A 24,532-nucleotide genomic window follows, 5' to 3' on the forward strand; every position below is an offset into this window, starting at 1 on the left:
GCGGACATTGTCCATGGCCTGATGATTAGGAATAAAACCAGTCTGATCAGAATGTATTAACTCTGGTAAAACCCTCGCTAGGCGGTTCGCTAACACCTTCGCCAAGACTTTTACATCAGAGTTCGAAATAGAAATAGGATGATAGGATGCACATTCCGTCCTATCCTTACCAGGCTTTGGAATGACCGCGATCCAAGCTTCCATCATAGAAGAAGGAAATTCCTCCCCCGTTAAAACCTCATTAAGAAGTTCTGTCAAAAAAGGAGCCAACTCCCCCCTAAATGTTTTGTAGACTTCATTGGGCAGTCCATCCAATCCCGGCGACTTCCCTGTTGGCAAGGATTTGATAACCCGTGTTACCTCCTCCACAGTGACCTTGCCATCCATTGCCTCCTGCTGTGCTACTGTAAGCTGCGGAAGAGGATAAGCTGAGAGGTAATTTTATATCTCTTCAGGATCCAGACTAATATCAGATGTGTAAAGCTTTTGATAATAATCTTGAAATTGTTGACGAATTCGCCCAGAAGAAGTCACATAACAACTCTTTCCATCCCCTACTTTCAGAATAGTATGATCAACTCGTCGCTGAGATAGCTTAATTGCCAAGGCCCTACTAGGCTTATTAGAGTGTGCATATTGGGAGTATTGATATTTGGCATTGACAAATTGCAATTGATCCGAGTAAATCTGGTCCAGTTTTAAACATAGCCCCTGAATCTCCCTCAAGGTAGCCACCGAATGCGAAGATTTATGATTTTCAGGTAAGGCCGACAAGCGAGACAGACACCAGGCTACCTCAGCCCTTTGCTGCCTAGCACGAAAACTAGCCTTCTGAAGAAAAAAAAACCCTAGAGACAGCCTTCAGAGCATCCCAGACCACCCCCAAAGCTGGACTCGAGTTGACATTAAGCTCTAAGTACTCCTGTAAAAGCTGCCTATAGCCTGCAAGGGTCTCCTCCTCCCTAAGCAGAGTAGTATTCAATGTCCACCTCCATTCTTTCTCCTCCTCCCTAAGGGAAGGCAGACAGACCCATACAGGAGCATGATCTGAAAGGGTGCAGGTTCCAATATCAGCCACCCATCCAGCATGGGTTAGCGAAATATCCATTAACAAATAATCAATGTGAGAATAAGTATCATGGGAGTGGGAATAAAACAAGTAATCCTGAACTTGTGGGTGTGCAATTCGCCATATGTCATCAGCACCAATATCTCACAAACCTATTAAAAGCCTGAGATATCTGAATGTCCGAGCCCGATGGCGGGCCTGATCTATCTAAGGCCGGATGTAAAGTAGCGTTAAAATCTCCCCCCACTATCAACTTGCCAGTAGGACAAAGAAGTAAGACAACCCACCAACTTATGCAAAAATCCCCCTTGATCTTCATTCGGTGCATATATAGAGACTAGATTAAGCGCCACATTATCTACTGTAAGACTTAGTAGCAAAAACCTCCCCTCCGCATCCCTCTGCACCTTGGAAACTTGTACCTGCAATGACGAATGCAACAAAATAGCTACTCCCCTTCTTTTAGACCCATCAATGGCAGATGCACAAAAAACTAAAGGATACTGAGAGAAAACCAATAATTTTTCATGATCCCTTCGCAGATGAGTCTCCTGGAGGAACACCACATGCGGTTTCAATGCACCAATTCCTTTAAAAAATTTTGGCGTTTCTGGGGTGAGTTGAGGCCTTTAACATTGTAAGACAAAAACTTTAAATCTCTACTCATAAAAACTACCTACAATCAGGCAAGGCACATTTAAGGCTGTGGGAGCCCCTCAGAACCAACCGCAAAACAGCCCCAAAATGGAAAGGGAAACCTCCCTACCAACAACCCCCAAACCTTATCCCTTCTCTCTCCAAAAAATAATCCCTCCATCCCCCCCTGTCCCCCCCCCCTCCCATCCACATCCACCAGACAGAAGACCCATCTAAGCCCCTGACTAGGAAACAAGGAACAAGTAGTCACGATACCCCACAGCTCACTCAAATCCACCCTCGCACCCCCCCCCACATGCCATACCACTTAAACCGCCTCACTCTAACTCATCAACCATCCATTCATACCAACCCAATCAATCTCACCAGCCAGCCACCTCACAACCAACAGATCCAACCCACCCCTCCAAAAAGTAGCAAAACCGCATATATCACTCACACTTCACTCTCACCAACCCTCTGTATCCAATTAACCGTATATCCAGTAACAAAACCTCCCTATCTGTCATTCAGCCTATCATACACCCTTCTCACCCAAACCTGCCCCCCCCCCCCCCCCCCCCCCCATACACAAGTTAAAGTCTCTTTAACAGAATGTCCTCCAATAATCCAATAGTCCAGATTCCTTGTCGTCCTGGAAACCCAGTGAAAGTCAAAGTCTCGAGTGAGAAGAAAAAGATAAACCGAAAACCACAGATTACTTCTCCTTGCGAGATACACTCTTCCATCGCTGCAATTTAGCTTTCATCTCCGAAGCAAGATCCATAGGAGGAGAAGCATGAGGCGCCAATCCTGCCTCATGCAACCTTTTACAGGCATCCGACAAGTGCCTCACCTGATACGCTGTCCCCTTTATAGTAAAGCATAATGCGAAAGGAAAAGCCCAACGATATTGAATCATCTCTTTAATCAAAATGTCAAGGGCAGGCTTCATGTCCCTTCGTTGAGCCTGAGTGTGAAGAGAGAAAAGTCCTGATAAACCCCCACCCTAGCTTCGTTGAAATCCACTGTGGTGGTCTGACGGGCACATTGCAGCACACACACCTTGAAGGCAAACGAGGCAAACCGTGCGATAATATCATGGGGGCGATTGCCAGCTTTTTCAAAGCTCTGTGTGCTCTTTCCATGACACAATCCTTTGGATCCAAATCAGTGCCCACCAGCTTACCACACAAAGTACGCACAATAGTAGGAACATCCTCAGAGTCCCCTGCCTCCAGAACGCCACGAAAGCGGAGGTTTTTGTGACGTCCCCTGTTCTCCAGGTCATCTAACTTATATTGAAACCCATCACAAAGGGCTAGGACCTGGGTAATCCGGGACTCCGCCGTGTTGATTTGGTCCACTTGATCCATCCATACGCGCCTCCAGCTCCTCGGCCTCCCAATTCACGGAGATCAGTGCTCATTACATCGATCCGCTCCAAGATCTCTTCTTTAGATGATTTTATCTCTGCACGAATCGCTTCAAGACTTTTCGCCAACTTATTGGAGGCTTGACTTTTAGAGCTCAGATCATGCACCTCAGATTGAGAGAGAGCTGAGTCAGAATCCGACACTAAGGGCTGAGCCGGTGACACGTGGTGTTGCGGGCCTTTGCCCAGCTGTCGCACGGAATGGCGCTCGCCCTCCTTCCGAGAAGCCACAGCAGACTTGCTCATGACTCCCATGTCTATAACAGTACCAGACACTCACGTTCAAATGCAGAGGCTGCTTAAAATAGCTATTAACAGTAGGAAGATACGGGAGCTAAGAACTCAAGCTGCTTTCAAGCACCGTGACATCACTTCCTCCTCCCACTGTCATCATTTTTGTTTAATATTTATATGTCTTCATTTTGTCATGGTTTTTCCGCCATTGGGTCTATCTTTTCTCATATGCAGAAGACATGTTTGTATTAATACTGATTTAACAATGACATTTCATCCATTTTGTCATGTGTTTCATCTTGTGTAAGTAGAATTGAAGACCAATGTACTAGGGTTCAAATTAAATAGGGACAAAACCAAGCTCCTATGGTTTAACAGCCAAGAGAATGCCATTCCTATGGAATTAGTTTTACCATATGGGTTAATCTTAAAAGTGGAAAAAGTATCGAACACACTTGGTGTCTTTTTGGACACCTTTTTATCAATGGTACCTCAAATGAATGCTGTAACTACAACTGTATTTAGGCACATTATTACCAGAGAAGCATTTTTCTGTCTTAGTGCAGTCTGTTGTTTAATCATCTTTAGATTATTGTAATGGTATATACTATCTTCTATCCGCTCAATTAATTTCAAAATTACAACTTTTGCAGAATACTGCTGCTAACATGGTGTTCAAAAAGAAACGATTTGATCATGCCACCCTTTGTTTGGTTATGCTTCACTGGCTTCCTGTTGATGCACATATCTCTTAAATTGACCTGTTGTATTTATAAAATGTTTGTGTTTATTTTATTAATCTTATGTAAGACACATTGTGCCTGCATGTGTGGGAAAATATGGGGTAGAAATGTACCATAAATACATAAAATGTTTGATGGTTCTTGTCCTGAGTATTTGATCACACTTTTCTCTTTTTCTTTGGTCCCCACTCTCTAGAGTAGGCAACCACTGTCTCTTATATTTTCCATCATTTTCTGGCGTTAAATACAAAAAAATCATTACAAATAACATTTATTTATTTGTTCCATTTGTATCCCACATTTTCCCACTTATTTGTAGGCTCAATGTGGTTTACATAATCCGGAGAGGCGTTAGCAGACTCCAGTGTTAACAAATACAAGGTGATGTTGTGGTAAGAGAGAGTTCATGTGGCACAGCCATATTAGGGAATCGAACAGAGGCAGAGTTGTATTATTTCCATTGCGTAATTCAGTTATGTTATGTTGCCGAGATCCGGCATTTAGGTTGGATTGGTAGGGTAAGCTTTTTTGAACAAGTTGGTTTTTAATATTTTCCGGAAGGATAGATGGTCGTAAGTCGTTTTCAAGGATTTTGGTATTGCATTCCACAATTGTGTGCTTATGTAGGAGAAACTGGATCCATACATTGATTTCTATTTAAGTCCTTTGCAGCTTGGATAGTGCAGATTTAAGTATGTTCGTATCGATTCGGATGTGTTTCTAGTTGATAGGTCAATTAGGTCTGATGTATCCTGGGGCTTCATCGTAGATGATTTTGTGGACCACAGTACAGATTTTGAAAGCAATGCATTCTGTGGGAGCCAATGTAGTTTTTCATGGAGGGGTTTTGCGCTTTCATATCAAGCCATTCATATCTGGAACTCTTTACCCATTTCAGTGAGGATATCTCCTATTTACCTTTTCTTTCGGAAGAATTTGAAGACTATTCTGTTTCAGAAATCTTGTAATTTTTCTATTTTTTTACTTTTAAAGTTGGAATCCGCTTTGAACCATATTTTGGGAGTTGGCGGAATACAAGTACTATATCATATCATTTATCTTCTCAATGACTGAACCCTGCAGCTCCACTCTTCTGTCAGTCAGGGTTATGTGTGTTCTCGCAGCTGTCTGCTCTTTCACCTGGGCCTGGAGTGCATCAAGTCTTAGTGCGTCTGAGTTTAAAGTAGACTTGAATTTCTTGGACTTGAATTTCTTGGATTGTGGCCAAGCCATAACTGAATACTCAGATTAATTATAGCATACATTTAAAGCTTTTCCAATGATCACATATCTGAAAATATATGGTATTTTTAATTACGTATGTATTATTTATTGACTGCTGTTTGCTTTCTGTAAAAGCAAGAATGTAACATCTAACTATTAATATGCTAATTTTGTGTTTTGTAAAATGTCAGGTTGAGAATAGGTATTCTACTTCATGTGTATCTATGTATGAGAAAGTAATCTCAAAAGAAAAATTAGCATAGCAATTTATAGCTAGAATAAATTTGTTTTTTATTCTTTTAGGTTTTATCGGAGCAGTCGCCCTCTGAAGTAGATAATAATTTTATCAAGCCACCTCCTCCATTTTTCCCTCCTGGAGCTCCACCTACTCATCTGCCGCCACCACCCTTTCTTCCACCACCTCCGTCTGTCAGTTCTGCACCACCCCTTATCCCCCCACCAGGTAAACAAATAGAAATGACTTTCCAACAAGAAGGAGAAAGGAAGTATTTGCCTGCTAGCTTGTTACTAGTAAGATTTTAAATAGTATAATTAATATTTTATGTGTGAACCTAAAACTCATTATTATGTTAAGTATCAGTGGCTGCCAGTGGAATGAAAATAGCAAATCATTCATATTTATTTTACATGAAAGCCTGCCAGGTTGTGCTTTTATTAACAGCATTAAATATCCTCTAGCCATACAAGCTTGGCCGCCTTCAGATCATCATTCATCCAGTTTATTTTTATTGATTCTCCTATTTGATTTTCTACCATTTCTGGTAGGTGAGCATTTATGTTTACCCACCAATTCCCTATTTTCCCCTTATTTCTTGTATCTAGCCTCTTTTCACTTCCATTCTTACCATTGCCTTTCATATATATATATATAAATGTCCAAAAAATGTACCCCCTTTTACAAATCCAGATTTAAAGTGAGTTACAATACTACTACTACTAATCATTTCTATAGCACTACTAGACGTACTCAGCGCTGTACACATTATATACAGGTACTTTCTATGTCCTTAGAGGGCTCACAATCTAAGTTACAAATACTGTAGTTATTTCTATGTCCCAGGGGAAGCTTGCATTCCAAATTATTGCTCAAGGAACAGAGTGAAGTGACTTGCTCAAGGTTACAAATAGGATCAGTGATTTCTCTGGCTGCTGCTCGAACCAATAGACTGCTACTTGTCTACGTTCTGGCTTGCCTCTGAGACAGACTATCCTTTCAGTAAAGTATTTCCTCTAATCTTTCTTCCTTCAATCTTCATATCATGACCACTTGTTCTTGAATTTCTTTTTGTATGGAAAATAGTATTCTCCAAGGACAAGCAGGCTGTCGGTATTCTCACATCTGGGTGACATCATGCGACTGAGCCTGGTGTGGAAACTGTTTAGTGTATATAGGTAATAGAAAAGTCTAGCAGCATCTCATCACACATGTGCAGGACCCTTACTGCCCAATGTGCAAGTGCAGGTTCATCAAGTCTGTTTTTCCGCAGAACTGAGAGGTTGTGTCTTTGTGGTCTTTTTTCAGCGTGTATTAACAGATATTTTCTCAGTGCCTTCCTGTACAGGGTTTTCCTTGTTTTCTCTTTTTCTTCATAATTTTTAGTTTCAGTACCTTTCCCTTTACTTTTAGATTTTTGGCTTTTCAAGTTCTGTTTCGTTTTTGCACAGCCTGAAGGCCTACCTCAATTTGAGCCTTGCCCCTTTTTGACATTAAAGATTGAAGAATTGAATGTATCCGCAATTCTGTTCTCGATGTCTAAGACCCCCCCCCCCCCCCCCTTGTGACTTCAAAAGGTGTGCTTGATGCAACTGGATGATTTCTGCCACAGACCTGCACAGTTGGTGCATTGGGTTCCTTGAGCCTGACCCCCAGCCTGATTCTTGTTCTTTCTGTTTACAATTGAGGGCACAGAGGGCGCGTCAGGTCCAGCAGTACAAATTGTTTGGGTCCTCAAAGGCTAATCGATCAACATCGGCACCAAAAGCATCGACCTCGATGGCTGCACTGTCTTCTTCTACTGGGAGTGCACTGGCATAAAGGAGGTCTCCACTTCCCTTGATACCAGGCACCAGTGGTAGGCTCTGGGACAGGTCAGCATCAGATCCAACACCAAGGACATGTTTGTGTTCAACGTCGTCCTCATCGGCGTTGAGGGAAGCCAAAGAAACGCAAGTATCCATTCCCTTCGAAGCACAGTACTGGGAGCACCAGGGCATTGTCATCACTGGTACCTGAGAAGTGCTGGCACTGAGAGGATATCTCCTCCTCTTTGGTGGAGGTGACGGTTGCTGCAGTCTTCGAGCAGCTAGGTTTCCACTTCCTGTTTGACACCGGCTCTTTCTCAGGCTGTCTCTGAACCAGCTCCCCAGCCTTTGCCGATGCCTTCCCTCGATGAGCCATGCTCGTGGAGGAGCTGGCACAGATGTTTCAGCTGCACACCACTCAGACATCGAGGGCACATGCGCCAGCAGCGGCTGAGCCTTAACTCCTTCCTGAGGCCCTTAGCTTCCTGTGGAGTGGTGTTCAACATTGAAGCATCGGCAGGTGTTGATATTGACCTTGATCCTTGCAGTATCACTCTCTACATCGGGGGAGGAAGCTTCCCCGGAGTCAGAGTACGGCTGTACTTCAGCGCCTTCCGGAGCGTGGACATAGTTCCACTTAGGCACAGACTCACTCTTCCCATCTAGAATATTGCAAGGAGTCGGACTTGGACTGCTCAAGGAAGTAAGATGAAGATCCACACTACTTCTCGGAAGAGGAGTCTTAGGAAATCCCTTATCACCCCTCCCCTCCTCAAGAGAGGCATAAATCTCCACTTGAGAGTCTTTCATTCACTGGTTTTGTGAAGGAAATGGCTTCAGCCATCCCATTTAAGTTGGAACTGGAGGAAGAGCCTAGGGCGTGAGATGTTATCTGTCCTGGACTATGAATCTCCTGCTAAGGAAGGGGCCACAGTTCCATTACACCCTATCCTTAATCCACTCAAGAAGAATTGGGAATCTCCTCTCTCATTGCATGCTGAACCGAAGAGTATGGATACTCAGTATTTTATCCAGAAGTCTTCCGGATTCGCAAGGGCACAATTGCCTTACCATTCTCTGGTGGTTGAATCCACTTTCAAATGAGCCAGAAGTGTCAAGACTCATGTCTCAGCTCCCCCATGTAGAGAGGCTCGGACTCTGGATTCATTTGGGAGAAAGGCTTATCAGACCTCTGTGCTCATTAACCACTTCCAGTCCTACCACCTCTACACAAGCATATACTTGAAATCTTTGGTGCGCAGTAAGCTCAGTCTCATAGAATTGCTCCCTCAGGAGCAGGCCACAGTGCTTTGCCAGTTATCCAACAAACAGCTGGCAGCAGGAAATATCTGGCCAGGGACGCTTATGACACTTTTGATATTTCATCCAGACTCTCCGTTATGGGTGTGGTGATGCACAGACTCTCATGGCTATGTGTCTCTGACCTGGAACCAGTGGTTCAGGAGAGGTTACCAGGCATACCGTGCCAAGGAGATAATCTTTTTGGGGACAAGGTGGAGGAAGTCACAGAGTTCATCAAGAAAACATACTGACACCATTCAGTCCCTCTCTCATCAGTCTCCAGCTTCATCCTCCTCTGCTAGGAGGTTTTCAACTGGGCCTAGGCGATGAACCTATTATTCTCCGAGGACAAGCAGGCTGCTTGTTCTCACGACTGGGTGACGTCCGCGGCAGCCCCCACCAACCGGAAATAAGCTTCGCGGGACGGTCGACACGCAGGGCACGCCCACCGCGCATGCGCGGCCGTCTTCCCGCCCGTGCGCGACCGCTCCCGCCAGTTACTTTTTTTCCGCGACTGAGAGAGTTGTGTTTTCCCCTCTCTCTCGTTTCAGCCGCCGGATTTTTTCGACCGCGTTTACGCGGATCGTCGCTTTTGGCCTGTTCGGCCTCTTCTTCTTCTTCTTTCTCTTTTATTAAAAAAAAAAAAAAAAAAAAAAAAAAAGAATTTTGCGCGTGTGGAGCACGCGCTCCTTCTTTTCCCTCGCTTTCTAGCGGGGACGCCTCGTTGCGGCCTAGTGGCCGCTCGGTCGGTTTCAGTTTTCGTGGTGTGATTTTAGCCACCATTGCCGACTTTGACTTCGCCGACGCGATTTTTCCGTCGATGTCCTCGAAGGTCCCGAGTGGATTTAAAAAGTGTGGTCGCTGCGGCCGGCCGATCTCGCAGACCGACACCCACGCTTGGTGCCTCCAGTGCCTCGGGCCGGAGCACAATCTCAAGTCGTGCGTTTTGTGTCTCGGTCTCCGGAAACGGACTCAGGTTGCGAGGCAAGTTCTGCGGGACCGTCTTTTTGGAACTTGCGCCGGCCCCTCGACGTCGACCTCGACGGCATCGGTATCGAAGACCGGTTCTTCGGTACCGGTATCGATGCCCGAGACATCGGCACCGATGGCAGCGACCCCAGGAGAACAGGTCCCGTCGGCCCGCCGGTCCGCCGGCGAGAGTGGGGTAGAGAGACCGCGTGGGCAGTCGGCCCCGGTCACTCCCTCAACTCGTGAGCCACGGGACCGAACCCTGTCGGACCCGGTACCCCGAGACCGAGGGGGATCGACCTCCTCCTCCTCCATGCCCTCCGGCACCGGTGACGTGCACCGGAAAAAAGACAAGAAGCGCCGTCACCGGGAGCCCTCGGTGCACCCTGAAGAGGAGTCGACGCCGAAGCGTCATCGCAGAGAGGAGAGATCTCCGTCGGTGGTGGAGGTACCGACGCGTCGGGGTTCCGGCACCTCGGTGCCGTCTCCTGGCCCCCAGCAGCTTCCGGCACCGACACCCTTACCGGCCCCACCGCCTTTCCCGGCAGCGGGCCTGGACGAGTGCCTCAGAGCCATCCTTCCGGGGATCCTGGAAGGGCTGATGCGCCAGGCTGTGCCGGCGCCGGGGGTGCTTGCGCCCTCGGCGCCGATGACTGTGGCGCCGGCGAGCTCTAGCCCGGCGCCGGGGCAGTCGACACCGCCGCCGCTTGCGGTGCCGGTCTCGACAGCCACGCAGGTGGAGTCCCCGTCGACGTCGATGGAGGGAGCTCCGTCCCCGCCGGCGCGGGAGTCCACCGCTCGACGACACCGAGACCTCGGTGCCTCGACGTCGAGCCGGGCCCGGTACCGGACGCAGCTACATGAGCTAATGTCCGATACCGAGGATGAGGACTCGTGGGGGGAAGAGGAGGACCCGAGATATTTCTCCTCAGAGGAGTCTACGGGCCTTCCCTCGGACCCCACGCCGTCACCGGAGAGGAAGCTCTCACCTCCTGAGAGTCTCTCCTTTGCCTCCTTTGTGCGGGATATGTCTATAAGCATTCCCTTTCCCGTGGTCTCTGTGGAAGAGCCGAGGGCCGAGATGCTCGAGGTCCTCGACTATCCATCACCACCTAGAGAGTCCTCCACGGTACCGCTGCACAATGTCCTGAAGGAGACGCTGCTCCGGAACTGGGTGCGACCACTAACTAATCCCACCATTCCCAAGAAAGCAGAGTCCCAGTACAGGATCCACTCTGACCCAGAGCTCATGCGGCCCCAGTTGCCCCATGACTCAGCGGTCGTGGATTCTGCTCTCAAGAGGGCACGGAGTTCGAGGGATACCGCCTCGGCGCCCCCGGGGCGGGAGTCTCGCACTCTGGACTCATTTGGGAGGAAGGCCTACCAATCCTCCATGCTCGTGACCCGCATCCAATCTTACCTGCTCTATATGAGCATCCACATGCGGACCAATGTGCAACAGCTGGCGGACCTGGTCGATAAGCTCCCGCCGGAGCAGTCCAGGCCTTATCAGGAGGTGGTCAGGCAGCTGAAGGCGTGCAGAAAGTTCCTGTCCAGGGGGATTTTTGACACCTGTGACGTGGCATCTCGTGCTGCGGCCCAAGGTATAGTGATGCGCAGGCTCTCATGGCTGCGTGCCTCTGACCTGGACAACCGCACCCAGCAGAGACTGGCTGACGTCCCTTGCCGGGGGGATAACATTTTCGGTGAGAAGGTCGAGCAGATGGTGGACCAACTGCATCAGCGGGAAACCGCTCTCGACAAGCTCTCCCACCGGGCGCCTTCAGCACCCGCCCCCACGGGTGGGCGTTTTTCCCGGGCACGGCAGGCTGCACCCTATTCTTTTGCAAAGCGTAGGTACAACCAGCCGGCCCGAAGGCCTCGCCAGGCACAGGGACAGCCCCAGCGCGCTCGTTCTCGTCAACAGCGTGCGCCTAAGCAGCCCCCTGCGCCTCCACAGCAAAAGCCGGGGACGGGCTTTTGACTGGATCCACGGGAACATAGCCGCCCTACAAGTGTCCGTACCGGACGATCTGCCGGTCGGAGGGAGGTTAAAATTTTTTCACCAAAGGTGGCCTCTCATAACCTCCGACCGGTGGGTTCTCCAAATAGTGCGGTGCGGATACGCCCTGAATTTGGCCTCCCTGCCTCCAAATTGTCCTTCGGGAGCTCAGTCTTTCAGCTCCCTTCACAAGCAGGTACTTGCAGAGGAACTCTCCGCCCTTCTCAGCGCCAATGCGGTCGAGCCCGTACCACCCGGGCAGGAAGGGCAGGGATTCTATTCCAGGTACTTCCTTGTGGAAAAGAAAACAGGGGGGATGCGTCCCATCCTAGACCTGAGAGACCTGAACAAATTCCTGGTCAAAGAAAAGTTCAGGATGCTTTCCTTGGGCACCCTTCTGCCAATGATTCAGAAAAACGATTGGCTATGTTCCCTGGATTTAAAGGACGCATACACTCACATCCCGATACTGCCAGCTCACAGACAGTATCTCAGATTCCGCCTGGGCGCACGGCACTTTCAGTATTGTGTGCTGCCCTTTGGGCTCGCCTCTGCCCCACGAGTGTTTACAAAGTGCCTCGTGGTGGTGGCGGCGTATCTACGCAAGCTGGGAGTGCACGTGTTCCCATATCTCGACGATTGGCTGGTCAAGAGCACCTCGGAGGCAGGAGCCCTCCGGTCCATGCAGTGCACTATTCAACTTCTGGAGCTGCTGGGGTTTGTGATAAATTACCCAAAGTCCCATCTCCAGCCTACTCAGTCTCTGGAATTCATAGGAGCGCTGCTGAATACCCAGACGGCTCAGGCCTACCTTCCCGAAGCGAGGGCTACCAATCTCTTGGCCCTGGCTTCGCAGACCAGAGCGTCTCAGCAGGTCACAGCTCGGCAGATGTTGAGACTTCTGGGTCATATGGCCTCCACAGTTCATGTGACTCCCATGGCTTGTTTTGAGTGAGCCTGAGAGCTAGGGATACCCCAGTCGTGAGAACAAGCAGCCTGCTTGTCCTCGGAGAAAGGGTATGATACATACCTGTAGCAGTTGTTCTCCGAGGACAGCAGGCTGATTGTTCTCACCTTCCCTCCCTCCTCCCCTTTGGAGTTGTGTATTTCATATTTTTTGCTAGTCATTCAACTGGCGGGAGCGGTCGCGCACGGGCGGGAAGACGGCCGCGCATGCGCGGTGGGCGTGCCCTGCGTGTCGACCGTCCCGCGAAGCTTATTTCCGGTTGGTGGGGGCTGCCGCGGACGTCACCCAGTCGTGAGAACAATCAGCCTGCTGTCCTCGGAGAACAACTGCTACAGGTATGTATCATACCCTGTAAGGTGGATCAGCTGCTAGGGCCTGAAGCTCACTGACTGTGAGCTGAAGAGACTTTCACCAAAAACACAACTTTCCTGGTCAAACACTTTAGATGACAGGAGTAGCTCGAAAGGAACTTTCATCAGCTGGTGAGGACAGTGCTGAGATCTCATGACACAACTGGAGGCTTGATGGGGGACTTTGTCAATAGCAAACCTCACATGAAGCAAACAACTAGAGGCTGTAGAGAGATGGGCTTACTTCCCACACGGTGATAAGCACTAATTGCACTTAGATGAACCCTTACAGAGTTGTTTTTTAAACCAGACTTAGAAGGTGCAGGAGGTATTTAAGCAGTTTTTGTGTAGGGCAAGTCAGGAGATCTAAGTCCTTGCACTCACAACAGACAGCAAACCTCTTCCACTTAAATGAGTAACACCTCTTAATGGAGTCTTTCTGGAAGCCAGCAATATGCGAGAGACATCTTCCGGCAAATCTAAGGATTCAAATTCTACACTCTCAACATCCAAGTTCTGAGGACCAGGGAGTGGAGGCTGGGATGCAGAAGGGATCCCTCTTTCTGCATGACAAGGGTTGGAAAATATTCCGAAGAGGAAACCAGATCTGCCTTGGCCAGTAAGGGGTGATTAGGATCATATTTCTCCATGAGAGGTTTTGGAGGATATGCATACAGAAGACCTTCTCCACAGTGAAGGAAAAAAGCATTTGTGCTAGTCTGCCATGTGATCTGAGCCTAGAGCAGAACTGAGGGACCTTGTTGTTGAGATGAGTGTTGAAAGGTTCACCGAGGTTGTGCCCCACTCCTGGAAGATCTTGCAGGCTATTCCCATATAGAGAAGACCACTCGTAAGGTTCTATTACCCTGCTCAGTCTGTCCACCAGACTATTGTTCTTGCCAGCCAGGTACATTGCTTGTAGTAACATCCAGTCAAGGAGGGCTCACTGCCACATCCTATACCCCCCCCCCCCCCCCCCTCCCTTGCTCGTTCACATAATATTTTGTTGGTTTGGATGAGAACAATTTGGTTCTGTAGCTGAGTTCTGGAAGCTTTACAGCTTTCCAAATAGCCCTTAACTCCAGGCTAAGAATTCTCACGTACCCTCCCACTTTCCCTTGGAGTTGTATTTTTTACCTGTCTTATATGACTAATGGACCCACTCTTGCACATCAGGCGAGAAGGCACCAGCACATGCATGGTGGGACGCAGCTAGAAAGTTCTGCAATAATCTCACTTGTTGGCATCTGTACCGGCTCCATCAGATGATGTCACCTTGCTGTGAGAATACTTGGCCTACTGTCCTTGGAGAACACCTGCTACAGATGAGTAACTGCTTTTTGGAAGAATCTGTGAAACAACAGTAAAGATTGCAGCAAGAAACCTACATGTTTAAAAGATGTTGAAACTGAAATAGTTGAAAGACCTATGGAACAGCTAGTAATAACATCTAGACTAGTTGAAAAAAAGAGCAAAGAAGATCAAGAATGGGACAGTTTGGGAGGCTGGAAGATTGGACATCTAAATGAAAAATGAAATTTAGTGTGGACAAGTGTGAAGTGATGCACACTGGGAAAAATAGCCCAAATTCTCCGAGGACAAACAGACCATATCCTTCTCACATGTGGGTGATGTCATCCACATCGCCTGGTGCAGAGCACTTTAATAGCGTATATACCTTTAAGAGCACACGCTAGCATCCCCACTTCGTATGTGCGAGTACCTTCCCGCCCACAGCAATAGCAAAAGACCAGCAGTCTCTCTTCATCAACCGTGAGCAGAGGACGAACTGTCCACTGCTCCTCACAGCGTCTGGTGCGTGAGATGCTTTTTTGATCAATTTCGCTGTCGTCCCTGTAAGAGTTTTTTTTTCCCTGTTTTGTTTTCTTTTCCCTTTGGGATACTTTTTTCTCCTTCCCTTTTTCATTTTAGTCAGTTTTAGGTTTTCTTAATTTTTCCGTGCTCTGTAGGCCCTCTTGGCCCTGAACTCCGATTGGGAGTTTTTTCCCTGTCTCTTTTCTGGTGCTTTGCCCGCTTATGAAGTCACCATCGAGTCATTTGATTTGGCCATGGCTGTTTTAACTTTCATGTCTTCAAAGGTTCCCAGTGGCTTCAAGAGCTGTGCTCGGTGCAATTGGACCATCTCCGGAACAGACACCCATTCTTGGTGTCGCCAGTATTTGAGTTCTAACATACTCTTTCCAGCTGTCTTCTTTGCCTATATATGCAGAAAAGAACTTGGCTGTCCAGAGAGGCTCCCAGTCCGAATTGTCGGCATCAATACTTGCACTGACATTGGGTTCATCAGTCCCCATGGCTGCGAGACACATGTTTGACACTGGGAGTGGGCGTACATTAAACAGGTCTCCACCTGCCTCGGCGCTTGCCACTGTGCAGGGTCCCTGGGACCGGTCATCACCCGACCCAGCACCAAGGATGCATGGGGATTCGATGTCGGCACCGAGTGTCGATACTCAGCATTGGGCAAAGACCAAGAAGCACACGCATCAATCCCCTTCGATGCATGGTGCTAGGAATTCCAGGCCACAGAGGTTTTTAGTCCCTGAGAAGCGTCGGTGCCAGAAGAACTGCTCTCCCTCCATCAAGAAGGTGCCGATGCAGGGATCTCCATACAGCCAGGACCAAGCACCTTCACCGACCCATACCTCTGAACCAATGCCCCAGCCTTTCCTGATGTTGGCCATCAATGAGCACATCCGGGTCATGCTTCATGAGCCCTTGTTGGGGCTTATCCAACAGAGTGCGTCGACATATGGGATGCTTGCACCAGCCATGTCTCTTCTTCCTTCCCCGCAAAGCCCTCAGCCTGCAGTGAGCTCTCCCAACACCGGTCCTGTATACGGTTCCAGTATTGACAGCCACCTGTGCTGGCAACCCCTCAACCTTGATGGAGGAAGCTTCACCGGAGTTGAGGGTGGAGCCTGTACCTCAACACCCTTCCAGACAAGGGCATGGTTCCTCTCTCTCATGGTAGACCAGTCTCAGCTGTCCCATGAAGAGTTTTTTGCTGACACCAATGAGTGCTCATGGATGGCAGAAGAGTACCCTAAGTACTTCTCGGAGGAGGAATTCTATAGTATCCCATCTGATCTTTACCCTCCAAAGGAAAGGAGGAAGTCTCCATCTGAGAACCATTCCCCGCTTTTGTCAGGGAAATGGCGGCTGCCATTCTAGTTCTGTTGGAGGCGGAGGACAAGCCCAAAGCTGAGATGTTCGAGGTCCTGAACTACGACTCTCCTCCTAGAGAGGTTGTGAAGGTCCCGCTTCACAAGATCCTGTGAGACGTTCAGGTGAAGAGCTGGGAGTTACCTCTGTCAGTCCCTGTCCTCCCCAAGAAGATAGACAGTATGTATCGGATCCAGAGTTCCCCTGAGTTTGATAGTCCACAGTTGCCTCATCATTCCCTGGTATTGGAATCCGTGCTCAAAAAGAGCCAGGTGTTCTAGAGACTTTGCTTCGTCTCCCCCAGGCAGAGAAACTTAATCCCTGAATTCATTTGGGCAGAAGATGAATCAGGCCTCTATGCTCATCTCCTGAATACAGTCATACCAGCTCTAAACGAGCATTTATTTACTGCTACTACTTCTAATCATTTCTATAGCGCTATTAAACATAGCGCTTTACACATTTTATACAGGTACTTTCTCTGTCCCTGGAGGGCTCACAATCTAAGTTTTTGTACCTGGGGCAATGGAGGGTTAAGTGACTTACCCAAGGTCACAAAGATCTGCAGTGGGAATCAAACCAGGATCAAACTATTAGGGTACTCCACTCCAGAACTTGGTGCGCAGTATGTCTGATTTGGAGTACTCTCTCCCACCGGTGCAAACTGAATCTCTCCACCAGCTGACCAAGCAGCAGAAGATGTGTCATAGGTTTTTGGCCAGCGGCACTTACAATACCTTTGATGTGGCATCCAAGATGTCTGCCCAGAGTATGGTGATGCACAGACTCTCATGGCTGTGTGTCTCTGACTTAGACCTCGCAGTCCAGCAGAGATTGGTGGATGCCACCTGCCAGGAGGGATACCCTTTTTGGAGAGAAGGTGGAGGAGCTCGCTGACCTCATAAAAAAGCATATTGATACCATTGATACTCTCTCCCGCCGGACACCTTCTGAAGCCTTCTCATCCTGGAGGTTTTCAGCAGGCCCAGACCCAAGTGTTCATTCTCGTCAGCAGCATTCGCCTAAGGCCCAGTTGGCTCCCCATTCAAAACAGGGAACGAGTTTTTGACTGGCTCCAGCAGAGCATAGTTGCCATACCAGTGACCGTTCTAGACAACCTACCACTAGGAGGGAGACTTAGTTTTTTTGCAAGAAAGGTGGCCCCTTGTAACCTCCAACCAGTGGCTTCTTCAAATTGTCCATCTCTGTTAGGCCCTACCCTTGGCATCAAAGACCACCAAATTGCCATCCAAGAGCATATTCTCTCTGCTTTTGGTACACGAAAGTACTTGCAGAGGAACTCTCCACCCTGTTCAATTTCTGTCATCTGAAGTACTTGACCTGGAAAGTCTTGCTTTTGGTGGCTGTTACTTCCGCTTGCAGGGTCAGTGAGCTTCAGGCCCTAGTAGCAGATCAACCTTACGCTAAGTTTCATCATAACTGTGCAGTCCCGTTTGCACGCTAAGTTCCTGCCTAAGGTTGTGTCAAGAGTTCAATCTGAACCAGTCGATCAGTCTTCCAGCATTCTTTCCCAAACCTCATACCCATCCTGGTGAAAGCGCACTGCACACCTTGGATTGCAAGCGAGCATTAGGCCTTTTACTTGGAGCGGACTAGACCCTACAGACAGTCCATCCAGCTTTGTTTCTTTTGGTCCCAACAGGATGGGGGTCACTATCGGGAAATGCTCCAGTTAGCTGACAGATTGCATTCCTTTCACTTGTGCCCAGGCTGGGCTGACTCTTGAGGGTCATGACGTCGACGCTTACTCTGATCCCAATGTTATACTCAATCCCTCATCTTCTTCCCTCCACCCTTTACCATTTCCCTCCCATTCTCCTTCCATTTCACCTATCATATCCTTGTCTACCTTCCCTATTCTAGTTCATTACGTTCTTTTCACATGTCCTTTGTAATGCCTTTCATAATGTAAGTAGTTATGATCATCACAATTTATAATACTGTTCCTACATTTCCTTGTTTTTACTGTATTCTTTACCATGTAAGATGCTTTCTTTTACTATGTAAGCTGCACTGGACCTGCTGTATGTGGGAAAGAGCAGGGTACAAATGTAATAAATAAATAAATGACAAGGCTCATAATGTCAGAGCCATGGCTGCATCAGTAGCCTACTTGAGGTCAGCTTCTATAGAAGAAATTTGCAAGGCTGCAACATGGTCTTCAGTCCACGCATTCACATCACACAGCTGCCTTGAGTAGAGTACCCGATGCGATGGTCGGTTTGGAAAGACAGTTTTGCAGAATTTGTTTGGTGTCTTGACTCCAACTCCACCTCCTGTGCCCATTTTGTTCTGTTCCAGGCTGCACTCTCACACAGTATGTATATAGTTTCAAGTTGATTAGTATTTTGAACTCATCGTTGCAAATTTCAGTTGTCCTACTGTTTGTTTTGGTGAGTATGGTAGCTAAAGATTCCCACATGTGAAAGTTTTATGGCTTGCTTGTTCTCAGAGATATTTACCTATAGCAGGTATTCTCTGGGGGCTACAGGCCATTCATTCTCACATACCCTCCCACCTCCCCTTGGAGTTGTTTTGAATGCTTTTGCACTGTACTGCTGGTTCTGCATTCTCGCGGTGGACGTGAAGGCACTGTTGCTCATGCACAGTGAAGATGCTAGTGCATGCTTTTAAAGTTATATACACTATTAAATCGCTCCACACCGGGTGACATGGATGACGTCACCCACAAGTGAGAATGAATGCCCTGCTGTCCTTAGAGAATACTTGCTACAAGTAAATATCTTCACTTTATAGCCACATGATCCTAGGTTCCATGTTAAGAGTCACCACCAAGAAAAGGGATTTAGTTGTCATCATGGATAATACATTAAAATCTTCTGCTCACTATGCAGCAGCTGCCAAAAAAAAAGCAAACATATTGGTAATAATTATTAGGAAAGAGAGAATAAATCAAAGAATATTATAATGCATCTATATTGCTCCATGGTGACGCCACATCTTGAGTATTGTGTGCAGTCCTAGTTGCCATATTTCTGCCTTTTGCTGGGTCTTTTATCAGGAGGTTAGGTCTTCCCATTTGTCAACCAGTCTTCAAATCTGCTCTCCTTTTAGTATGCTGTGTAAATTGTTGAAATGTTTGAGACATAAACTATGCAGTTGATCTTTTCTGACTGCATAGTTGAAAAAAAAGGCCGAGTCTTTAGAATTCCAGCACACTATTATTTTAACAAGGCATGTGAGTCAGGATAATTCAGTTGTCGGAAATACTGCTCTCATATACAGTCATGTGGCAAGCATCACACATCCCTGGATAGGAGGTTCAGATCAGGGGTGACAGGAGTGGTCGCACAGGGCCTCGTGCTCCAAGGGGCCCCGCGCCATCCTTGGCATGTCCCTCTCTCTTTCACCTCACCTGAAATCCAGTGTCTCTCCCTCCTGGATCCGCTAAAGTTGCTTTATTCTCTTCCCCAATGCCAACAGCTACGATTAAGACACGTTGCTGTGGCTGTCATCGGGGCCTTCCATCTGCTGGTCCTGCCTTGGTTCTGCCCGTGCGGAAACAGGAAGTTACCTCAACCGGAAGGTGCCAAGGCGGGACCGGCAGAGGAAAGGCTCCAACACAAGCTTCAGCAGCATGTGTTAATTGCAGCCATCATTGGGGAAGGGGATGAAGCAATTTTAGTGGATCTGGGAGGGAGGGATTGACACTGGATTTTAGGTGAGGAGAAGCAAGGACCCGTTGCGGGGGGGTGGGGGGGGGGAGGAGGATAAGGGAGAAATATGTTGTACCTGTTAATGGGGGGGGGGGGGGAGGACTGCTAGAAGGAAGTGGACATGTGCTGGGCTGGGGAGGGGGCTGGAGGAAAATGGATGTTTGCTGGACCAGGAGGAAGGGTCATTGAGGGGAGATGGACATGTGCTGGACCAGGAGGAAGGGGGGGCATTGCGGGGAGATGGAGATATGTTGGACCAGGAGGGGGGCAGTGGAGGGAGATGGAAATGTGCTGGGCCAGGAGGGAGTTGGAAGGAGGGGGGGCGTTGGACCTCATGGAAAGGGGAACACAAGAGGAGAGAGAGAGACCAGACTGGGGGACAGAAGAGACAGAGACCGGATCAGGGGATGGGGAGTGGAACAGAAGAGGTGAGGTGCTGGACCCATGGACGGAGAGAAGGAATTATGCCAGACCACGAGGGGGGCGGGGATAGAGAGAGAGAGAAATGCTGGACCTGTGTCGGTATGGGAGGAAGGGGATGGACTGAGCATGGAATAAGGGACACAGGGCAATGCTGGAAAAGGGTGGCTAGGGATGCTAATAAGGCATAAGACATATGCTGATCAGGAACACAGAGGAGATATCCTGGACAGGACAGATGGGACGCAGAAAGAAGATGAATGGCAAACATGGAGAGAGATGAAATGTGAAATGGACAGAAGAGATGGCCCAAATCAAATGTAAACATAAAATGCTCAGACTACAAAGGTAGAAATCATTATTTATTTTTGAATTTATCCGTTTGAACATGTCAGCTTTGGAAAATATGCATATCTGATATTTTGTATTTCCATTTATGTTTCTGTAGTATTCCTATATATGCAGAATCTGACTCTGTGTTTTCCAGTTCAGATTTTTGCCTTTGTATCTCTTTTACTGGTCTGTAATTCCTTGTTCCATATTTGTTGATACACTATCTGTGTTTCACCTGTGAGTAAGGTGCGTTATTCTTGTAGGTTTTTGTAGAGATCTGTAGCAGTCCCATTCTTTTTTTTTTTTTTTCTCACTAGATAGTGTATTGGGTTTTAGGGTATTGTGTAATATTTACAGTGCTACCTTTTCTCAGATAAGGTTGTTTCTCTTTGCATCCTGGGAGTTAATGCTGTTATGGTACAGTAAGGTTCTGAGTGTGTTTCTGCATGAGTTTGTGCTTAGTGTTTGCAGTGGAGGGATTGTGTGTTGGCCTTACTGAGGTGACTTCAAAACTTTTTATTTCACAAATCCTGTCTGATGTTATGACAGACTAAAATTAAATTAATCATCAAATGTACATACATGTGTCAATTTTTACAGTAATGGGGGAATTTTAAAGTACTTTGACCACATACCTGGATTTTTTCTTAATTGATATTTTTCTTTAAATTCTCTTCCATGTTATGAGAATTGGAACTCTAATTATAGCAGACTTGAACTGAGTAATTTCTGGTTATTTGAATTAGTTTTTCTGTACAAGTTTTGCTTGATTTGTCTTTATTTTAAAACACACCTTGTCAAGAAGGGGCGGGACTAGGTGGGTGGGGTGTGGGGCTCCACCGAACTGGTCTGCACAGGCCCTGGTTCATATAAGTTCTGAGACCGGCCCTGGTTCAGATAAGTTCTGAGCTTTCAATGACTGTTACTCTAAAGTTAATTGTGAACTGTGAATACAGTATTCTAAAGGACTACAGCAAGAGTTTTACATATTTGAAAAAGTTTTTCCTAGTATTATACTGATCTTACAATTAACTCAAGTGTTTTTGGCTCTGGCTAAATTGAGCTAAGTCTTTTTCTCCATCAAGCCCTTGTTTTTGAAAATCCACATGACTGTATGAGAGCAGTAGTACTGGTGACTGAATTATCCCAATTTACTCACGTGCTTTGTTAAGGGAAATGGGACTTGATATACCGCCTTTCTGAGGTTTTGCAACTACATTCAAAGCGGTTTACATATATTCAGGTACTTATTTTGTACCAGGGGCAATGGAGGGGGTGACTTGCCCAAAGTCTCAAGGAGCTGCAGTGGGAATCAAACTCTGTTCCCCAGGATCAAAGTCCACTGCACTAACCACTAGGCTAGTCCTCCAAGGTAATAGTGAACTAAAATTCTGAATATGCCTGCTTTCTTTTCATCACATTAACTATATTGTGGATTACATAGAAGTGATCTTGGCATTCTCTTGGCCATTTCTATAACCGGTTTTTGCTTATTTTCTGAAGTTTGATCTTTTGTTCCCCATTATTTTGCAGGTAATTAAAATTACCCATTTTTATAGTTTTGCTGAATTTACTAGCTTATTTAATTTCTGTTACCATTTCATCATCTTTCTGTTCATCATCTTTCTGTTCTCGCCTGATGGATGGTAGTGTAGCCCTACCAGTATTGTCTTTTCCTTCACAAATGGAATTTCTATCCATAAGGATTTCTTGTTACTATCTATTTTTTTTATAGGATTTTTGCTGTTAATCTTAATTCCCTCTTTAACATATAGCACCTCCCCCAATTTGATCCACTCTATTATTGTGATATAATTTGTATCCTGGTAACACAATGTCCCATTGGTTGTGTTCTTCCATCAAGTCTCTGAGATACCTATTATATCTACTTCATTTAGTACTACGTCCTCTAACACTTCCGTCTTCATTTTTTTTTAGATTTCTAGCACTTGTGTACAGACATTTGAAAGTGTGTTATTTGTTTGTCTCCACAAGGATAATTTGCAATCTTTACTCTGCCGTAACTTACCTTTGCATTTGTTGCAGCCTCTCTTATCAGGATTCCCTAACTTCCCTGTTTTGGATAGTTTGCATCAAATATACCTCACTATAAACCATGCACTCCTGCGTTTGTTGGCTGTCCCCCAGATTCTAGTTTAAAAGCTGCTTCATCTTTTAAAATGTTAGTGACAGCAGTCTGGTTCCATCTCAGTTAAGGTGGAGCCCATCTCTTTGGAATAGACTCCCTGTTCTCCAGAATGTTGCCCATTTCCTAACAAATCTAAATCCCTCTTCCCAATACCATTGTCATATACAGATATTAAGACTCCAGAGCTTTACCTGCCTTTTGGGTCCTGGGCATGGAACACAGAGCACTTCTGAAAATGCTAACCTAGAGGTTCTGAATTTCAGCTTTTTTACTTCTATGTCTTAATTTGGCTTCCAGAACCTCCCTTCCACATGTACCCACATCGTGGAGTCATGAAAACTGATCTTAGCAGAGGCTGCAGTTCTTTGGATGATGTTCTGAGATGTTTTGTGACTTCCTGGATGAGGAGTAGTACCCTTGGAATAATTATTATTTTAGGCAGGCTACTCTTGGGAAGATTCACCATTGTTCCAAGTCTTCTCCATTTGGAGATAATGGTTCTCACTGTGGTTCAGTAGAGTCCCAGAGCTTTAGAAGTGGCTTTGTAACCCTTTCCAGACTGATGTGTTTTAACAACTTTTTTCGTCATCTCTTCTGGGATTTCTTTCCATTCTTGTAGAAACTGTGTGGTGATTACTTCACTCTCATGGTAAGGTTCAATATATAGTTAGGCTTAGATTCAGCTGGACAGCTGTAATCAAGCCTGGCTGTATTCAATCAGCTGATCTAATTATCAGTTAAATTTGGCCAGTTGATTGAGTAACTGATATGGCAGTTTTTCACATGGGTGTTATTAAACCATTCAATGTGACATATAATCAGTAATAGAAGAAATCCTGGGGAGGGGTGTGTCAGGGAGGAGTCTTTTTCACATCACTATATATTTCAAGCACTTTTCTAGAATATCCCTAAGACCATCCTATTTATACTCGTTCAGAATCTTAAGAAAACAAGGACTATAGTAGCTTTGGCTGCTGCAAGACCATGGTTCAATTGTGTTGCTGCCAACTCTTTTATCTTCATAGTTGTGCTGCTAAGATAGACACTGCAATGCTTTCTCAGGTTTTGTGAAAAAAGTACTGTTCTTACCTAATATTAACTAAGTTTATTTGCCAGAAATGTAAGTATTCCAAATATAAAACATCCTCCAGACACCCTTTGATGGACAAACCTGCTTTGAAGTCATCTCTTTTATATTATATTTCCTTCCTCATTTGCAATGCAATTGCTTTCTGAAGAAACAGTGCCAAAGTTCTAAGGGAAGGAAAATAGGAAATATTAAGTGCAGTTCCAATGTTTAGAAAAGCATTTATTTTCAAAAATTTGTAGTTGCTTTTGTAATATACTTTCATACCTTTTAAGTTATGAAGTTCAAGATAAATGTAGCAGAAGTTGAGAGAACAATTTAAATGAAACGTCGGGGTATGCTACTTAGAATCAAAGAGATTTTTTGCTCCCTTTGAATCATTTTAGAAGTTAAGGGAGTAAATCTACAATACAGAATGCATGACAAAAATTCTTGTTGTCTGGACTGTATTAAAAAGTTGGTTTAAAAATCTGTACCTTATTAAAGTTCAAATTTTCAGATGAAGCTTGCAAAATTAAAAAAAAATAGCATTTTAGTATTAGAGTACATCTCAGTCTGTGTGGACTCTTGAGCGTTCTTGGATACTTTTATATGCTTCCAACCCTCTAACACAGGAGCCATCAAACTTTTCAGGTTAAGATTTGCTTTGAGCATTGCAAATCAGAAAGAGAAACAAATCTGGGGT

The 24,532-nt window shown here is 46.3% G+C and overlaps 1 protein-coding gene across 9 annotated transcripts in view; it reads left to right on the plus strand.

Annotated features, from left to right (window-relative positions):
• Positions 1–24,532, plus strand: part of FIP1L1 (factor interacting with PAPOLA and CPSF1) — a 337,219-nt gene that overhangs the window by 183,465 nt on the left and 129,222 nt on the right. For all 9 annotated transcript variants that reach the window (XM_030191378.1, XM_030191380.1, XM_030191381.1 and 6 more), the window contains one exon: positions 5,645–5,804. In XM_030191378.1, coding sequence (XP_030047238.1) covers positions 5,645–5,804 — 160 coding nt within the window. The remainder of the gene's footprint in view (positions 1–5,644; positions 5,805–24,532) is intronic.

This window comes from Microcaecilia unicolor, chromosome 2 (assembly GCF_901765095.1).
Source record: "Microcaecilia unicolor chromosome 2, aMicUni1.1, whole genome shotgun sequence".
Taxonomy (NCBI): Eukaryota; Metazoa; Chordata; class Amphibia; order Gymnophiona; family Siphonopidae; genus Microcaecilia; species Microcaecilia unicolor.